The 16,955-nt window shown below is 58.5% G+C and overlaps 2 protein-coding genes across 2 annotated transcripts; both read left to right on the top strand.

The window, feature by feature from the left end:
• Positions 1-255: 255 nt before the first annotated feature.
• P4HB (prolyl 4-hydroxylase subunit beta) lies at positions 256-11,401 on the top strand. Its single transcript, XM_045569714.1, has 11 exons — positions 256-616; positions 1,435-1,641; positions 3,929-4,062; positions 4,245-4,382; positions 8,099-8,203; positions 8,393-8,518; positions 8,785-8,985; positions 9,083-9,203; positions 9,310-9,491; positions 9,659-9,745; positions 10,457-11,401. The coding sequence occupies exons 1-11, from the start codon at positions 466-468 to the stop codon at positions 10,535-10,537; spliced, it is 1,533 nt and encodes a 510-aa protein (XP_045425670.1). The 5' UTR covers positions 256-465; the 3' UTR covers positions 10,538-11,401.
• A 92-nt stretch (positions 11,402-11,493) lies between these two features.
• On the top strand, positions 11,494-16,901 carry PPP1R27 (protein phosphatase 1 regulatory subunit 27). Its single transcript, XM_045569715.1, has 3 exons — positions 11,494-16,054; positions 16,164-16,314; positions 16,621-16,901. The coding sequence occupies exons 1-3, from the start codon at positions 15,865-15,867 to the stop codon at positions 16,742-16,744; spliced, it is 465 nt and encodes a 154-aa protein (XP_045425671.1). The 5' UTR covers positions 11,494-15,864; the 3' UTR covers positions 16,745-16,901.
• Positions 16,902-16,955: the final 54 nt, after the last annotated feature.

The following is a 16,955-nucleotide window of genomic DNA, read 5'->3' as shown; positions in this document are numbered from 1 at the left end:
TCAGGGTGCGCGCATCCCTTGGCCAATCAGGTACTGCGAACTCCGGGCTAACGCAAGTAGTAGCCATTCCAGACCCGCGGAAGGTGTGGGAGGACGCCACCAATCACAAGCCGAAGGAGAATAAATTCTCCTCCGGGAGCCAATGAGAGGCTGGGGAACAGTGGGAGCGCGAGGTCCTCGACCAATTCTGAGCTAGACCCAAGGAGGCCTCCGTAGAGTTTCCGAATCCGAGGCTAGGTATACTGTGGGCGTCCAATCAGAGCGTGGCGAAAGCGGGCCTCGGGGTCTGCCGGCCAATCGGAGGCGGGCCCGAGGGCGCGTGCGCGCAGCGGCCGGCGCGCGAGGGCGGGGCCCGGGCGCGCCTTGGGCTCGGATTTATAAAGGCGAGGCCAGGGACGACGCGCGCTCTCGTCGCCTCCGCTGTCCCGGCGGCGCCAACCGAACGACCCGCTGCCGCCGCCCGACATGCTGAGCCGCGCTCTGCTGTGCCTGGCCCTGGCCCTGGCGGCCCGGGTGGGCGCCGACGCCCCCGAGGAGGAGGACCACGTCCTGGTGCTGAGGAAGAGCAACTTCGCGGAGGCGCTGGCGGCCCACAAGTACCTGCTCGTGGAGTTCTGTGAGTGCCGCGCGACCAGGCCCCTCTGCACCGCGGGGCCCGAGCGGCGCGCGCCGGCTGTCAGCGCGCCGGGCCGCCGGCTGAAGGGCATCCTTCCTGCCCGGCCCCAGGCGCTTGTGCCCGGGGCGCCCGCGGGCCGCGGGCCAGGGAGGGTCTTTGTGCCTGCCGTTGCGTGGCGCGGCTCCTCCGTAGCGTGGGAGCAGGACCGATGTGTGAGCCGCGCAGACGCCAGAGCGCGAGCCGGGTCCAGCCCTGCCCGCACCACCTGTAACGAAGGTGTTGCAGGCTGGAACTCGGACCCTTGCTTGTGTGTAAGGCCTGAGCTCTGTCTCCGGAGGGTGCTCTTTGCCCAGCACAGCTGCCAGCCTTCCTTGCAGACAGTCTTATTCGCACACTGTAAAGAACCAGCTTTAAATTCAAGTCTCAGGACGTGTGTCACATACTCACAGCCAGTTATTGCTAGGTCGCGGACCACGGCATTAACTTACTCACTTTTTTCTGGCTTGTTAATTCTTAAAGGGAATTTCCAGGAACACATTTGCTCTAATTGCCTGCAGGTAGTAGGAAGTTATGATTCATTAAAGGATTTGTCTTCCTGTGCTGATGGTAATGTGGGGGGGTGTGTGTGTTGGTTTTTCACTGGTGGCCTCTGTCCTCATATTGCTAAGAGCCCCAAGCTGTCAGCTCAGCCTTGTGCATTCAGAGGGGTGTCGCTGTGAGCAGACAAGGTTTTGTGAAGAGAAGCCTTGAAGGAGAAGGAAAGGGAAGGAGTGGGCCTGCGTCAAGTGCTGTGTTTTACTGTCTGTGTTCTTTTTCAGATGCCCCGTGGTGTGGCCACTGCAAAGCCCTGGCCCCTGAGTATGCCAAAGCTGCTGGGAAGCTAAAGGCAGAAGGTTCTGAGATCAGACTGGCAAAGGTAGACGCCACCGAAGAGTCTGACCTGGCCCAGCAATATGGCGTCCGCGGCTACCCCACAATCAAATTCTTCAAGAATGGAGATACGGCTTCCCCCAAAGAATATACAGGTGTGGCTGCGGCACTGCCCTTTCGTTGCCTCTGTGGAGGAATTTGCCTTGCAGGCCTTGGAAGATAACTGAAAACCCAAGCAGTAACATAACTGAGTGGTGGGCAGGGAACCTGTTCCCAAATTGGGTTCTCTGTCCAGCTCCACCCCTGAGGGTCCTGTGAGGAAGTTTCTCTCATCCTGGAAGAGCCTTTCCAGGTGGAAAGTGTGTTGGGTCTGTGTCTGGTGATGTCCTGGTTGGCTGGGGCCTGTCTGGAGATTGGCCAGTGAGGAGAGGGAGGCTGGTGCCCTTCTGACCACACGGGGCTCTTGGAGCTGTCCCTGTGTCTCGGATCAGCCAGGTAGCTATATCACTTAGGGTGACATGTAACTGTGCCGTAGCGTGCCGCCTGCTAGGCCTGGTGCCTGTGTGATTGCCCATTGGATCCAGAGGTGGCCTTTCACAGATGAAAGCTGGGGCTTAGAGCAGCTGAGTTATGGCCACTCCTGTCAGAGGTGGACCTCAGTTCAAGCCAGCTCCACCCGTAGCACGAGCTCTCAGCTACTCTCAGGCCGCCTCTGAAGCTGTTCTTGTGGAGTCTGGGCCCCTTTGTAGCCAAATCAGTTACTAGTGGCAAAAGAAGTCTCTTGGGTCTATAAAACCCGTTCCGTGGCACATGCCTCAGCCCCGGGTGCTGGGCAGCCTGAAACCAGCGCATCCTGGCGTTAGCAGCGGTGTCCCCTTAAGCAACCATGTCCTGTTCTAGTGTCACCAGCTTCCGTGGTTGTCTCTCTCTCTGTTGTTCGATGTTCCTGTTTTTTACTTGCATTCACTTTTGGGATGGGAGGTGCTTTGTCCAAAGTCACTGTGGTTCTGTTGCTAGCACTTAGGTTTCATAGGTGAGATAAGTACTGCTAAATCCACCTGTAACCGGATGACTCAAAAAAGTGACTCAGCTTTTTGTTACCACTTGTCAGAATCCTTTTAAATCTGAGAATCACAACCTTTCCCAAGTTGGACCAGATAGTCAAGCTCTAGGAGGGAAAAAGAATAATTCTTTAATTATCCATTTTAGCCTCACCTCTTAGGAGAAGCAGGTTTCCTGTCATTTTGTCTGTTTTTGGTGGCATGCCAGTGTGTGACCTTTACTCCCTACTGGTCTGGGAGGTGTATAGGGTGTGCCACGAGCAAGAGTGCCTGACTCACCTAGAGTAAGTTTTGAGGCCTAGGAGTGTTTAGTAGGGTAGATTTTGGCCTGTTTTCTCAGGGGGGGAAACTGGCGTGAAGATTAACTTAGGAACCACCCCTCTAATAAGATGAGGACTGGGGTGAGACCATTGGGGGACGATGTGTGTGTTACTGAATTTAACATATTAACTGCCATGTGAGTTGTATTTAACTCATGCTAGTTTTGAGCCTGGGGCCTCATGAGGCACATGTAACTCACACATCTCTTCATTTTGGGAGCTGTGAGAACTATTTTTCAAGTTGCATATAACTCATGCACAGAAAATAATAAAAAATAACTTTTATTTTTTTATTTTCATTTTTTTCATTCTTTTTTCCTGTCTATAATTACATGAAACATTTTTTATTAAATTAGAAATGATAATTTTGTTTTCAAAGTTTTTATTCTATTTTTATACTAAAACACCATGACCCCAAGGAAAAACACTTTTTTCTAGAGTGACAGGTAATGTGTTAGATGTCAAAATTTAGAAGATGTGGAAGGATTAGAGAAGAAAACTGGTTTTTTTGTTTGTTTGTTTTGTTTTGAGACAGAGGCTCTCTCTGTTGCCCGGGCTAGAGTGCCGTGGCGTCAGCCCAGCTCACAGCAACCTCAAACTCCTGGGCTCAAGCGATCCTCCTGCCTCAGCCTCCCAAGTAGCTGGGACTGCAGGCGTGCCATCATGCCTGGCTAATTTTTTCTATATATTTTTAGTTGTCCAGATCATTTCTTTCTATTTTTTAGTAGAGAGTGGGTCTCGCTCTTGTTCAGGCTGGTCTCGAACTCCTGACCTCAGGTGATCCTCCCGCCTTGGCCTCCCAGAGTGCTAGGATTACAGGCGTGAGCCACCGCGCTCGGCCAAAAACTGGTTTGTGATCCAATAACTCTGGGATGACCCAGTCCCACACACTGGAGAGTGGGAGGTGGGCAGGTGTCGGGCTCTCCCGTGGCGAGAACGTCCTGCTCTAGGTGCTTGGTCAGGTGTCCCCAGCCCATTTGGCAGAGAGCTGAGATGGGAATGGCCACGGAGGTTGGGCAGCACTCCCTGTTTGAGATTGGAACCTCTGTTTGTTTGTGTAGCTGGCAGAGAAGCCGACGACATTGTGAACTGGCTGAAGAAGCGCACTGGCCCGGCTGCCACCATCCTGTCTGACGGTGCAGCCGCGGAGTCCTTTGTGGAGTCCAGTGAGGTGGCCGTCATCGGGTTCTTCAAGGTAGAGGCTTTAGAACTTCATGTTGACCTTGTCTTCTGTCACTGTCTGAGGACAGGTCCTCATGGCCTGTGGCCAGCAGTTCTGCATGTGTCCCCTGAGCCTGGTGTCCTGGTGCCCACCCAGCTTTCCCAGGCCGGGGTCTTGGGGGTGCACATGGCTCCCTCTGGTTTTCCCTCTTCCAGGACGTGGAGTCGGACTTTGCCAAGCAGTTCTTGCAGGCAGCAGAGGCCGTCGATGACATACCGTTCGGGATCACGTCCAACAGTGATGTGTTCTCCAAGTACCAGCTGGACACAGATGGGGTTGTCCTCTTTAAGAAGGTGAGTCGCCGTGCAGCTCCGCCCAGGGCAATTCAGGGCTTGGTCTGCAGGGGGTGGTGTTGCTCTCCCTGGTGCGGGAGGACCTTGCCCTGCAGCCTCCGACTGACCAGATTGTTACCGAGGGCTGTCATTGGGCTGTCATCAGGGCTGTCGTGGCAGTTTTGCAGTCAGACTGCAGGAGCTGCTGGAGACGGTGGCCTCAGACCTTAGATGGGAGCTGCTCTTGGCTGTCAGTTTTTTCTCCAGTTGTGGTAAAACATATGTAACAAAGTTTACCACCGTAATCACTTCTAAGCATGTGATTCAGCGGTATTAATTACATTCAGTGTCATGCAACTGTCACTCGTCTGTTTCCAGAACTTTTTTGTCACGCGACACAGAAGCTCTGAAGGGTTAGCTCCCTGGGGCATGTTCCCACCCCACTGGCAAAGCCACACCCATGCCCCCGACCCCCAAGGGCACCACAACCCCTAAGGATCCGGGCTTTGAAGGCCACCGACCCTGGTCCTATTGTCCTTCCTCTTGGGAAAAGGGCTGCTGGAAAGCCTGGTGCTCAACCGCGTGTGCCCTAACCACGTGTCCCTCTCAGGACACACAGGAACCACGTTTGCGCAGCTTATGGACAGGGCTCGTGGTTTGTCTTCCGTCTTAGTCACCAGAGGGTGGGTTGGGGCTGAGGAGCCGTGCTCTTGGGACACGGCTGTGCCTGGACGCAGGTGATTGGGGTTAGTGCCTTCCGGCACTGCGACGCAGCCCGACAGGCTGGGACGGAGTGTTCTTGGAGACAGAAACAGAGTGTGAGTGGCCCAGGTACACCTGGGATGGCTTTGTTTCCCTGTCCTTGTCATTTGGCTTGTTGCTACAGCCCGTGCCTCAGAATTACTCAAGATACCACACACTACTCAATAGAAATTCCTGCAGTGTTCCCCAAAGGGAACAGAGCTACTAAATTAGCCACTTGTCATTGCACAGGTGCCTAGGACCCTGGACACTTGACCAGGGAAGAACTGGTGTGTGGATAGGGTGGAGTGAACTGGTTCTGGGGCCTTAGACAGTCCTGAGCTTCGTCCTGAACCGTGGGCTGTGAGGGAGATTCTCCAAGGCCCAGGGAAACTCAAAGCCTGGTTTGCGGTTCGGCCACACGGCTCCTTCCCATTGCCCTTTGTGTCCGGAGAGGCTGTTTTAACGTGGGCAGGTAGTCTGGTGATCGCACGTCCCTGAAGGTTAGGATCGTTGCCCGTTCCTACCTGCGAGGGACTGAGCACGTGGCAGGTTCGTGTGGGCTCCCTTCGTGTCCTCTTTTTTCTGCCTCAATTCTCTGGTGTCTGCTCAGGGCTGGGCCCCAGCCAGTCCCCCGTGGGTCCTGTGCCAGGGGGCAGCGCTTTCTTGTTCACTCAGGGTGTCCCGCGTGTGGCAGGCAGCTTCCAGCAGAAGCCTGGCCATCTGGGGACATGTTTGAAGTCAGAGCTCCCTCCAACTACGAGAGGAGGCGACTCTAGGGTTTCCGGCTGCTCCTGTGCCACCAGGCCCCGTGTTCTCCTTTGCTGAATTAGCCTTTACATGTCCCTTTTCCTTCATGCTGTTAACCCCTGTCTTCATGGGGAGCTGGGTCCTCCTGTCTGCCCAGGGACCCCCTGTGGGCAGCCTGGCTAAGCCTGGACTTCCCACACGGGACCAGGCAGGCCGGCTCCCAGGAGTGGCCAGTGCTGTTCGCTTTCCCCCTTCCCTAGGAAGGACGGGGCCCGGTCAAGTCTTAGCTGGGGTCACTGGCCACTGATGATGGGACCACTGGTTTCAGAGCCACTTGTCCTGTGTCTGTCTTGATTCTGATACTTGCTGCATGTTTCCGTCTCCGGCTCCAGCCTGCGGCGTGGCTGCCTTCTGACGTTCATTGTTGTGGCCTGAAACAGCGGTGACCTCTGCCCAAGGCCTCTCGGCCTCCTGCAGCTGCCCCTGCTAAATGGGGCTGTCTGTTTTTCACCAAAGCACACAGTGCTTGAGTGTGATGTGACAACACTACCAAAAAGATTGCTGCCCTGGGACAGGAATGGCTGCAGCATTCTTGGGACTTGGAATTGTGCAGACAGTGCTCGGTGCCCTGGAGGGAGCCAGAGCTATCATTCTGTCCACCTGTAATTGTGGCTCAGCACCGTTCCCCGGGGCTGGGCCTGGGCCCTGCCGTGTGCCTGATGGAGCCAGGCCGGGACCAGCAGTTCGATTTCCAAAAGGTGCTCTCCACGGTGCCCTGGCCTTGGCGTCTCTGCCCTTTTCCTTTCCACGTTCTCCACGTTTACCAGCGTGGGGGTGATGGATCAGGCTCAGAGGTGGGCTTGGTGGGGGACGTGGCTCGCAGCGGGGGACCATCCGTGGCCTAGTTTTAGCATCAGGTCACCTTAGCTGAGCTGGAGCGTCCGTCTGGCCCAGGCGCTCCAGGGGCGCTGCGCATGAGAGCGGGACGTGGCAGCTGCTGTGCGAGGGTTTGGGAAGTGTGAAGGGAAATGGCCAGTAAGTAAAGATGAGTCATTTCTCCAAGTATCACTGAAGACGTTTGAGGGGGCGGGGCACATAAGCTCACCCCTGTAGTCCCAGAACTTTGGGAGGCTGAGGTGGGAGGGTCGCTTACGGTCAGGAATTCGAGACCAGCCTGAGCAAGAGTGAGACCCCATCTCTATAAAATAAAGTTAAAAATTAGCCGGGCATGGTGGTGGCATCTGTAGTCCCAGCCAGTCGGGAGGCTGAGGCAGGAGGATCGCCTGAGCCCAGGAGTTGGAGGCTGCAGCAGGCTATGATGACGCCACTGCACTCTAGCCCGGGGGACAGAGTAAGACTGTCTCAAAAAACAAAACCACAATTCAGTGACAAGAGTGTGTTTTAGATTTCTGCCAGTCTCTTTCATGTCTGGCTTAATGGGAGACAGCTAGGTTCGGCCCCTCTCCTGCCATCTGTGGTGACACCGTGCATCTGGCAGCCTCTGTGGGACTGTCTCCTGAGAGACAGAATGAAAAGGCAGACACTGTCCTCCAAGTGTGACTACAAAGACGGTTTTGACCATGTGGACGCCTTGAAGGGTCTGGGGCCCCAGCTTGTGGACCACACTTTGAGGGCTGCTGTTTTAGGAACTTGGGGATGAGGAAGGTAATTTACATGAAACCCAGATGCTTCCCTGGCACATGGGAGTGGAGGCTCTCGGGCCTGTGGGCAGAGACTGGTGTTGATTGTGGCGAAAGCTGTGGTCTGCAGCTGGCTGCTGCCCAGTCCCGGGGTTCTGTGCACCCTATGGGAGTCTGAGACCTGCTGCAGGTGCATGGGGGCTGCCCTGCGCCTCTGGGCAGTGGACCCCCTGTGTGACCTCACTGCCCTGTCCACGCTCAGAGGACACGGTGCCTGCCTTGCCCGGAGCTCTGTGGAGAGGCAGCAGCGAGATGGGGTCCGGTCACCTGAGACTGTCCCAGCCTTACTCAGCTGCAGCCAGGGCAGCTGGGGGGCCGTGCACACCAGGCTTGTATTGTGGGCAGGAGCCACTTTTGGGCTCAGCAGTGGCCGTAGGTGATACCTGCAGCCGCCCAGGCTGTCGAGGACCAGGTTCGCCCTGTCCTCACTGCTGGGGCCTGTGGCTTTAACTCCCAGGCAGGAGGGTGGGCTGCAGGCCACTGTTGGCCACATCTAGGGAGCTGTGCCCACGGCAGCAAGGCTCAGGGTCCCCTGTCTGCCCACAGTTTGACGAAGGCCGGAATAACTTTGAGGGGGAGGTCACCAAGGAGAACCTGCTGGACTTCATCAAGCACAACCAGCTGCCCCTGGTCATCGAGTTCACTGAGCAGGTGTGGTTCCACCGCTGTCCTGTGGCCCCGGGTGGGGGGATGGTGCAGGAGGGGCCCCAGGGTGGGCCAGGGACCCCTAGTCAGCACTGTTGTCCAAGTGTCTGGTGGCCTTGGGGGGCAGTGGGAGAATGTTCTGCATCGAGAGCTTAGTTTGTGGCTCAGACCTAGTAACTCGTGTTTGTAACACAGACAGCCCCGAAGATCTTTGGAGGCGAAATCAAGACACACATCCTGCTGTTCCTACCCAAGAGCGTGTCGGACTATGACGGCAAACTGAGCAACTTCAAAAAGGCAGCCGAGAGCTTCAAGGGCAAGGTGAGCTGTCCTCCCTCCCGGCTGGTGGGGTGGCGCCAGGGGACGGACGGCACGATGCTTCCTACAGTGGTGGAAGTGCCACCTTCCGAGGCTCCCCGAGGCCAGACCCTGTGCGCCCAGCCACCTGCGGGTCTGTCTGGGCGCCCCAGAGTCCGAGCTGGAGGAGCACGAGCTGCTTCCGAGTGAAGTGAGGAGGGCAGAGCGGAGGGCAGCCTCGGCCGGCCTGCTCCCGCCGGGCGCGTCTCAGTGTGCCTTTTCTCCCCAAGATCCTGTTTATCTTCATCGACAGCGACTACACCGACAACCAGCGCATCCTCGAGTTCTTCGGCCTGAAGAAGGAAGAGTGCCCGGCCGTGCGCCTCATCACCCTGGAGGAGGAGATGACCAAGTACAAGCCCGAGTCGGACGAGCTCACGGCAGAGACCATCTCAGAGTTCTGCCACCACTTCCTGGAGGGCAAGATCAAGGTGTGGGCGGCCGTGTGCTCCAGCCCTGGCCAGGGAGGGGGCCGGGGCTCTGCGGGCCCCCAGGCAGCACCATCCTCACCGCGGTCTGTCTCTCCAGCCCCACCTGATGAGCCAGGAGCTGCCTGAGGACTGGGACAAGCAGCCCGTCAAGGTGCTAGTTGGGAAGAACTTTGAAGAGGTCGCCTTTGATGAGAAAAAGAATGTCTTTGTGGAATTCTGTAAGTGGAGCCTCCCTCAGCTTGGATCCTCCTGCCCCGCCAGATGGCTTGCGGAGCTGTGGCGCCGCATGGGCCAGGCCAGGCCTCAGAGCTGCTTTCTTTTCAGATGCCCCGTGGTGTGGTCACTGCAAGCAGTTGGCTCCCATCTGGGATAAGCTGGGAGAGAGCTACAAGGACCACGAAAATATTGTCATCGCCAAGATGGACTCGACGGCCAACGAGGTGGAGGCGGTGAAAGTGCACAGCTTCCCCACGCTGAAGTTCTTCCCCGCCAGCCCGGACAGGACGGTGCGCCTGCAGGGGGGCCGGGGCGGGCTCTGGGCAGAGCGGTCCCCCTCACTAGCTGGGGGCAGAAAGGAGTTGGGGCAGAGCCGGGGGAAGGAAAACCTGCTGCCAGGGACGGGACGGGGCGGGACAGGGCGGGGGCCAGCCCCAGGCTCATCCCCTCTCCCCAGGTCATCGATTACAGCGGAGAGCGGACGCTGGAGGGCTTCAAGAAGTTCCTGGAGAGTGGTGGCCAGGATGGGGCAGGGGATGACGACGTAAGTGGCTGCCACACAGCCTGCTGGGCTCTGACGTGGTGGCTGGCGGGTGCCACCAGAGGTCCATCGGGGCTCTGGGGCCCCAGACCTTGGCTGGGGGGACGAGGGACATGCTCTCCAATGCCCTGCTGAAGTGGCTCTCCCTGATTTTGAAGTTGTCTTTAACAACCGGAAAGTTACTTAGGAAATCTTCTCAGACACGTCCCACAGGGTCCAGCTGGCCTGGACCTGAGCGTCCGTCTCCAGCCCACGGGCTGAAGTTGCTGATACGAGTGCCTGCTGGGCGCTGGGAGGCACCAGGAGCACAGGCCTGGCTGTGTCCTCGTGGCCAGCCTGTGGCCAGAGATGGGGTGACAGTCATGCTTGGGGAATTGGCGGGGGCCGGAGGGTGGGGGTTGGCAACCGTAGCGGGACACCTGAGGCCGGGAGTCGAGGGAACAGCCAGTGCGGGCCAGCAGGGCCCGCAGGAAGTGGGACGTAGCGACAGGCCTGCTGGGATCGAGGGAGGATGGCCTGGCGTAGGTGGGGAAGCTGGCGGCCGGCAGGCCTGAGCACCACACCCAGCGCTTACCGTGCTCTGACTCGGGCGGGGCTGTTGTCTGACCAAGCTGGGGACATGCCCCTCCACACCCGCCGGAAGGGTCTGAGGACCAGGCTCTGGGGTTCCCGGGGTTCCCGACGGAGAGCGCATCTGCCCCACCCTCTTCCCAGGACCTCGAGGATCTGGAAGAAGCAGAAGAGCCGGATGTGGAGGAAGACGACGACCAGAAAGCTGTGAAAGACGAGCTATAACGCGGAGCAGGCCGGGCTCCCCAGACGTGGTGCCTCGCGGGGCTGCACTCCCAGCAGCTCGCGCCCCAACGCCGCACACTGCGCGGCAGGAGGGCCTCGTGGAAATCCAGGGAACCTCTCTGAAGAGACGCTTCATCCTGACATGCGGAAACAAACCCGTCTCCTCCTTTTGCTTTTCAATTTTTGGAAAGGGATGGATCTCCAGACCAGCCCATCTTGATGGGCTAGTTTTTCCTTTTTTTAAATTGTGACGTACTTTTTTGTACATGGTTTTGTCCAGAGTGCGCGCTAAAATGTTTTGGAATCTCACGCTGGTAATGGTTCCTTCCTGTTAAAGAGGTTTGTACTATCACTTAAAATCAGTCCATCTGTGGGATTTTTAGACATTTCTGACATCAGGGTATTTGTTCCACCTTGGCCAGGCCTCGTTGGAGAAGCCTGTCCCCTGTGCAGGGAGGGACAGAGCCAGTCTGGACATGGTCACTCTGCACCTGGTACCAGTGTGGCCATGACTGAGCACAGCTCTTGCACACCTGGGCCAGGTGGAGACTCTGGGCCCTATCAGGGCAGCCCCACGCTTGGAGGCAGCCAGGCGATGGCCGGCCCCAGGGCCCAGACCCCAGGCCGGGCTGGGCGTTCCTCCTCCTCAAGCCGGGTTCCTCGTCCTGTCCTGGGCTCACTGCTCTGTGGCTGCCGGACTCTCCAGCATGGCCTGGGGCCTGCTCCAGGTGGAACCAGGACCTGGCCCAGGCTGGGGGCTGACGCCCAGGAGGAAGCCGGGTCAGACGCTGGCACTTCTTCGGGCATTTCTATCACAATATGGAATTGGACACATTGGCCAAATAAAGTTGATTTTACTGCCCATCCTTGCATCTGCTCTGTGTTCTCTGCAAGCTCTGGGGTGGGAGGTTCTGATGCCAGAGCCCAGGCAGGCCCCTGGGGATGCTGTCGGCGAGACGGCTCCACCGAAGCACGATGCCAGCGCAGGCATGGGCTCTGCACACGGCCCTGGTGCACGCGGGGCTGGCAGGTGCGCACTCAGTTCCCAGCTGGCAGGTGTTCACGCGGTGGGGTACAGGCTTACCTAGACTGCTTGGGACAGGTGGCATTGACATCCTTGGGGATCTGGTGACTGCGGTGACCCTGGATGTGGACACGTTTGGTGCCACTCCAGCCACAGGCGTGAGGCTCACGGGCTCAGGCTGTTTCCCTCTGATATCTGCAGGGGGCTGTGGAGAAAGCAGGTGTGTTCCTGCTTCCTCAGTGGTGAAGTGAACAGGTGTGTGCCTGTCACCAAACCTTCTATGAAAAAGGATCTGACGTGTTAGGAAGTCTTCTGGTTTTTCAGATGCCATTGGACGTGGAGAGCCCCAGCTGGCTTGCTCAGGCTTCCCGTGGAGAATCGACTTTGCAGACGTGACACTGCCAGCCTGTTTCAAGGTTTGGGGTGATGCTGCTCGGCCGGGTTTGTCCTGTCCCCGCCCGGGTGTGGCTGCCTTGGGAGCTCTGCGGTGCACCCCCCTGCCCCCCAGGGCAGAGTGAGGCCCGGCGGGCGCCAGGTGGGGCAGAGATGCGGCACACCCTTCTCAAGGTTAGAACAGCCACCGCCAGGTGTCCGTGAGCCGGCCAGGCCCTTCAGCCCTTCGTGCTGGGAGCAGCCCCACTGGACTCCAGCCCCCGCCTCCCGGTCCTGGTGCTCACACGCTGGGCCTCGGAGCGCTGGCCACCGCTGCCGGTGCCCGGCTGGCAGGCCACACGAGGCTCGCCGCGAGCCCGGTTCTCTCCTGGGCGGCAGCCCACAGGAAGGGTGGTGGCCATCTCCCTGCCACTGCCCTTGTCTGCCCTACAGGCCTTGGCATACCCAAGGATGTGCCATTTCTGCCTTTGTGGCGTCAGCGCCTTGGGCAGCACCGACCAGCCCGGCTTGCCCGTGCTGTGGCCTGAGGCTGCCCCAGCTCAGCAGCCCCCCATGCTTCCTTGGCCTGTGCTGGGACTGGTTTCAGGCTAGCTCAGTTCCAGGCCCCAGCGGGGTTTGTGTGTCTCGCCTAGGTCTTACGGCACAATGAGACGTGTATTCACGGAAAAGGCGTGGGCATCTGGAGGTGGGACAATGTTCACTCTGTCCCCTAAAATGTGAGCTGAGGTGCAAGCGCTGTGGTCCCTCCCAGGGTCTCTGAGGAGGGCGGCCAGCACGGGCTGAGCACAGGGGGCAGTCTCGAGTCACAGCTGAAAGAGGTGGGCTGTGCCCGGGCCTCTGCCCTGCTGACCAGCTGTGCTGGGAACCGGTACAGCTGCCCGGAGCACTGCCGTCATGTGCTCCTGGGGCGGGAGGCACCGATACCTTTCCCCTCTGCGGAGGCAGCTGGCAAGCACATTCTGGGCCGGGGTTTGGCCGGAGTCTGTGGCGCGTGTCCAAAGCCTCTCTGGCTGGGCTGGTGGATTAGCAAGGCAACTCTGAAGGCCCTGGGGGAGGCAGTGAAGGCTTAGCAGGCTGGGACTTCCCCATCTCTCGCTCTCCTCTCTCTCCAGGTGCCAGGAAGCCACTGGCCTGGAATCTAAAAAAGCCACTGCTGGGCCAGTGCCCTGTACCCGCGGGCCTCTGGCTCAGCCTCAGCCTGCCCAGGAGGGAAGGGGCCTTCTCTGGCCCTGGCTGGCCCTGCAGCGGAGATTTCCTGATGGGCCCTCCGGTTTTGTGTTGTGTGCAGAGCACTGCTGGTTGCATTCCTTGGCCTTTAAAAAGTTGGATGGTAAACTTTTTGCATTAGATGTTTTAGTTTGTTCTCCAGAGGTAGAAACTTAAAATCATGCAAACCAGGTCAATTCACAAGTTCGTACAGACTGAGAAGAATCAGGGACAATACTACATAAATACAGGTTGGTTTTGCTCTGATGTCACCCGTGGAATGGGCTGTTTCCCACTGTGTGGCAGGTTGGACTGCTGACGGCCGATTTCTCATGAAACACTTCAAAGGGGAGATGACACTTCAGGTAGTTTCCATGGCTTAGAACACAGGTCCCCATGTCCTTGCTAGAATAAAGGGACATAAATACCTTTCAGGGGGACCTGTTGTGACTGGGACAGCTTCGGGCAACAGTCCCTTCTCTGATCTAAATGGAAACCCCAAAGCCAGAAACTCCAAGCCCTGTCAGCTCAGCTGTAGCAGCATGGACAAAGGGTCCCCTGGGGCTCAGCTGGTGGGCTTGCCCCGACCTGGGCTCTAGCCGAGGCCCGTCTCTCCTGGAAAGGGCTGTCCTTCCGGTCCTCCTGGTCACGCTGCTGGTGGCAGCTTCATCCAGCAAGCTTTCACAACATGAGCAAACGCAATCTTGACATCAAAGGAGACTTCTCTCTCCCGTCCACAGTGCAGAACATTCAGTCTCTGGGCTTCACGTAAACAACAGAAAAAGCTACCCTACTCGTCCCAGGGGACCCGGAGTCACGACTGACCAGCACTCGGGAAATGTAGGGATGCTGGGAGCCACCCCCGCAGGGTCCCCGCAGACCTGGGCCTGGCCCGAGGCTCATGGTGCTACAGTGTGCAGCCCGTGGAGGGGGCAGCTAGGAGAGGGGCTGTGCCCAGGGCGTGAGGCCGAGGGGCCAGGCTGGGGGTGTACCGGGCACTGAGGCAGGTCGAGAACACCCCGTCAGGCAGGGAGCCCTTAGTGGACACCGTGTCTCCTATAGCATTTGGCCCAAGGCCTTGTGCCTGGAGCTGTCTGATACAGTTGATCTGATTCCGCTGGATCCAGAGTGGCCTGCTGGTGACCTTGCTGCCTCCACGTCCCTGAAGGGGGCTGCTGGCCTGTCTTGGTTCTGTCCTCACTATGGCCTTTCGTGACCACCTGGAGGGTCTTGCCAGCATCATGGGCTGAACTGTGTTCCCCCCAGATTCACGATTCACATGGAAGTTCTAACCCCCAGGACCTCAGAACTCTACTCTACCTTGTTTGGAAATGGTCACAACACTGGAGTGGGGACTCCGGTGTGATGGCATCCTCGTAAGCAGGGGAGCTTTGAACAGAAACTTCCAGGAGAGCCCCACGCAGACGAAGGCAGGGATCAGGGTGATGCTGCTACAAGCCAAGGGCACCAAAGTTGCTGGTAATCACCCGAAGCCAAAGAGAGGCCTGGAACCAACCCTCCCTCAGAGGCTCAGAAGGAGCCGGCCCTGCCGACACTTTGACCTCGGACTTTGGCCTCCAGAATTTTGAGGGCAACGACGACGTCTGTTGTTTAAGTCCCTCCCTCTGAGGTCTGGGATATTTTGTCACGGCAGCCTGAGCAGACACACAGCCAGCTTCAAGTGCTGCAAGGGAACGCCATACCATCAGTGGCCATCCCTGACCCCAAAGACAGGTTCCAGGGCAAACCCTGCTCCAGTGCCTGTCCCCTTCTCCTGCCTCTTCTCATGTCCTGCAATCTGAGCTGCATCTCGGACCCTGGCTGCGGCAGCAGTCAGCAAAGATCAGCCTGCTGGAACACATTTTTCTTAAAAGCCTACTGGTTGTGTCCCTAGAGGTAGGGCCCCAAGGGGCTGTGGCAGAGGGAATGCACCACCCAGGATGTGATGGTTCCGTCTCTGGGGAGCAGACTGGACACTGCCACGTGTCCTGCAACCTACGACCCAGAGACACTGTGGAGGGCAGGAGTATGTGTGTGGGGACCCCTGGTGGGAAAGGCCACTCGCTTGGGGACTGGCTGAGCAAGAGGGAAGCCCGGCGGGGTCTCTGAGCAGGAGGCAGTGCCCTCGAGGCAGTTTGGGGAAAACCGCTGAGAGTGATGCAAGCCTGTGGGAAGGTGGAAATGGCGGGTAGGGAGGTGGGGGGCCTTGGACCTCCTCTACAGCTTGGCCGACCTGTGCTGCTTCAGACATGGGGGAGGCCCCTGGCTTTCCCGGAGGTGGACAGCAGGCCCTCCCCATGACCTTGGGACTTGCTTTGCCCCTGATCCCATCCCCTGGCCATCCTCAGGGGCTCTGTCCGGGTGGTTCTGCCTGTCCTCTTTAAGGCACCTTCTAGGTCCAGCTGTGGGGCTGGGAGGGGAGCCAGGAAGATCTGACCCCTTTGGCTGGGCAGGGTGACAGGTGGGCTGAAAGATGAGTCACTAAACATGATCCTGGCCGCAGGGGGTGGGGAGCAGCTCAGTTTCAGACCCTCTTGAGGGTGAGCATGACCGTGCAGCTTTATATAGCTCCCTGCGCCCTATATAAGTTACAAGCAAGGTCTCATCAGACAGAACTCTCATGCTGATCTGGTCTGGGCCAGGCACATCCCTCACCTTGGTGCAGTAGGGTCCCAGAGGGACAGCCAACCCCATAGCCCCCAGAATGCCCAGCAGAACTGCTCGCTATGCCCGCTACAGCCCACGGCAGCGGCGCCGGAGGTTGTTGGCCGATCGCAGTGTGCGTTTCCCCAACGATGTCCTGTTCTTGGACCACATCCGTCAGGGTGACCTGGAGCAGGTGGGGCGCTTCCTCCGGGCCCGGAAGGTCTCCCTGGCCACCATCCACCCCTCAGGTAAGCAGGCCCCAGAGGGACTGGCTGAGGGTCTGTTGGGGGAGGGGAAGGCCAGCCAGGGGGCTCAGGCCTCTGCCTCGACCTTGACCCCCACCCTGTCCCGGCCCAGGCCTGGCTGCCCTGCATGAAGCTGTGCTCTCTGGAAACCTGGACTGCGTGAAGCTGCTGGTCAAATACGGGGCCGACATTCACCAGCGGGACGAGGTGGGCTGGACGCCCCTGCACATTGCCTGCAGCGACGGGTACCCTGACATAGCCAGGTGAGAGGGGCTGGGGCTGTGCAGGCTGTGTCCCCATCCCTCCAGGCCTCAAATGGCCTCCCCAAAAGGTGGCCCAGGCAGTGTCCGAAAGAACTCTCAAGGCTTCTGGAACGGTTCTGCCCAGTTGTCCACACTGGAGCATGCTGGAAAAGCCGGCCACCACTTCCAGAGGCTCAGATTTCCTTCTCCTCACATTCCCTGGAGAAAACAAACAGGTGACCCCAGGCAGCTAGCCATCTACCCTGGGGTGGAGGTGAACACCTCCGGGCCACCTCCCCGCTGCAGCCAGCTGCCCTTTGCGCCCAGGTACCTCATCTCCCTGGGGGCAGACAGAGATGCAGCCAACAACGATGGCGACCTGCCCTCTGACCTCATCGACCCGGACTTCAAGGACCTGGTGGAGCTCTTCAAAGGGACCAAGATGGACTGAGCCAGCTCTGCCCTTGGGGTCGCCTCCCTGGAGAAGCCGGCGCCGCCCCCAGGCGCCAGGACCCTGCCCCACACCCAGGACCCTGCCCCACACCCACCTTTCTGGCCTGGCTTTTTCTCCAGGTGAATTTTTATTGTGACACTTTTTACTTTTTCAATAAAAGTGATTCCCAAGCCCGTAGTGGTGGCCCCATTACTGGGCTCTGGCCGCT

Source organism: Lemur catta, chromosome 15 (assembly GCF_020740605.2).
Source record: "Lemur catta isolate mLemCat1 chromosome 15, mLemCat1.pri, whole genome shotgun sequence".
Taxonomy (NCBI): Eukaryota; Metazoa; Chordata; class Mammalia; order Primates; family Lemuridae; genus Lemur; species Lemur catta.
This window is presented reverse-complemented; position numbering and strand designations above follow the sequence as displayed.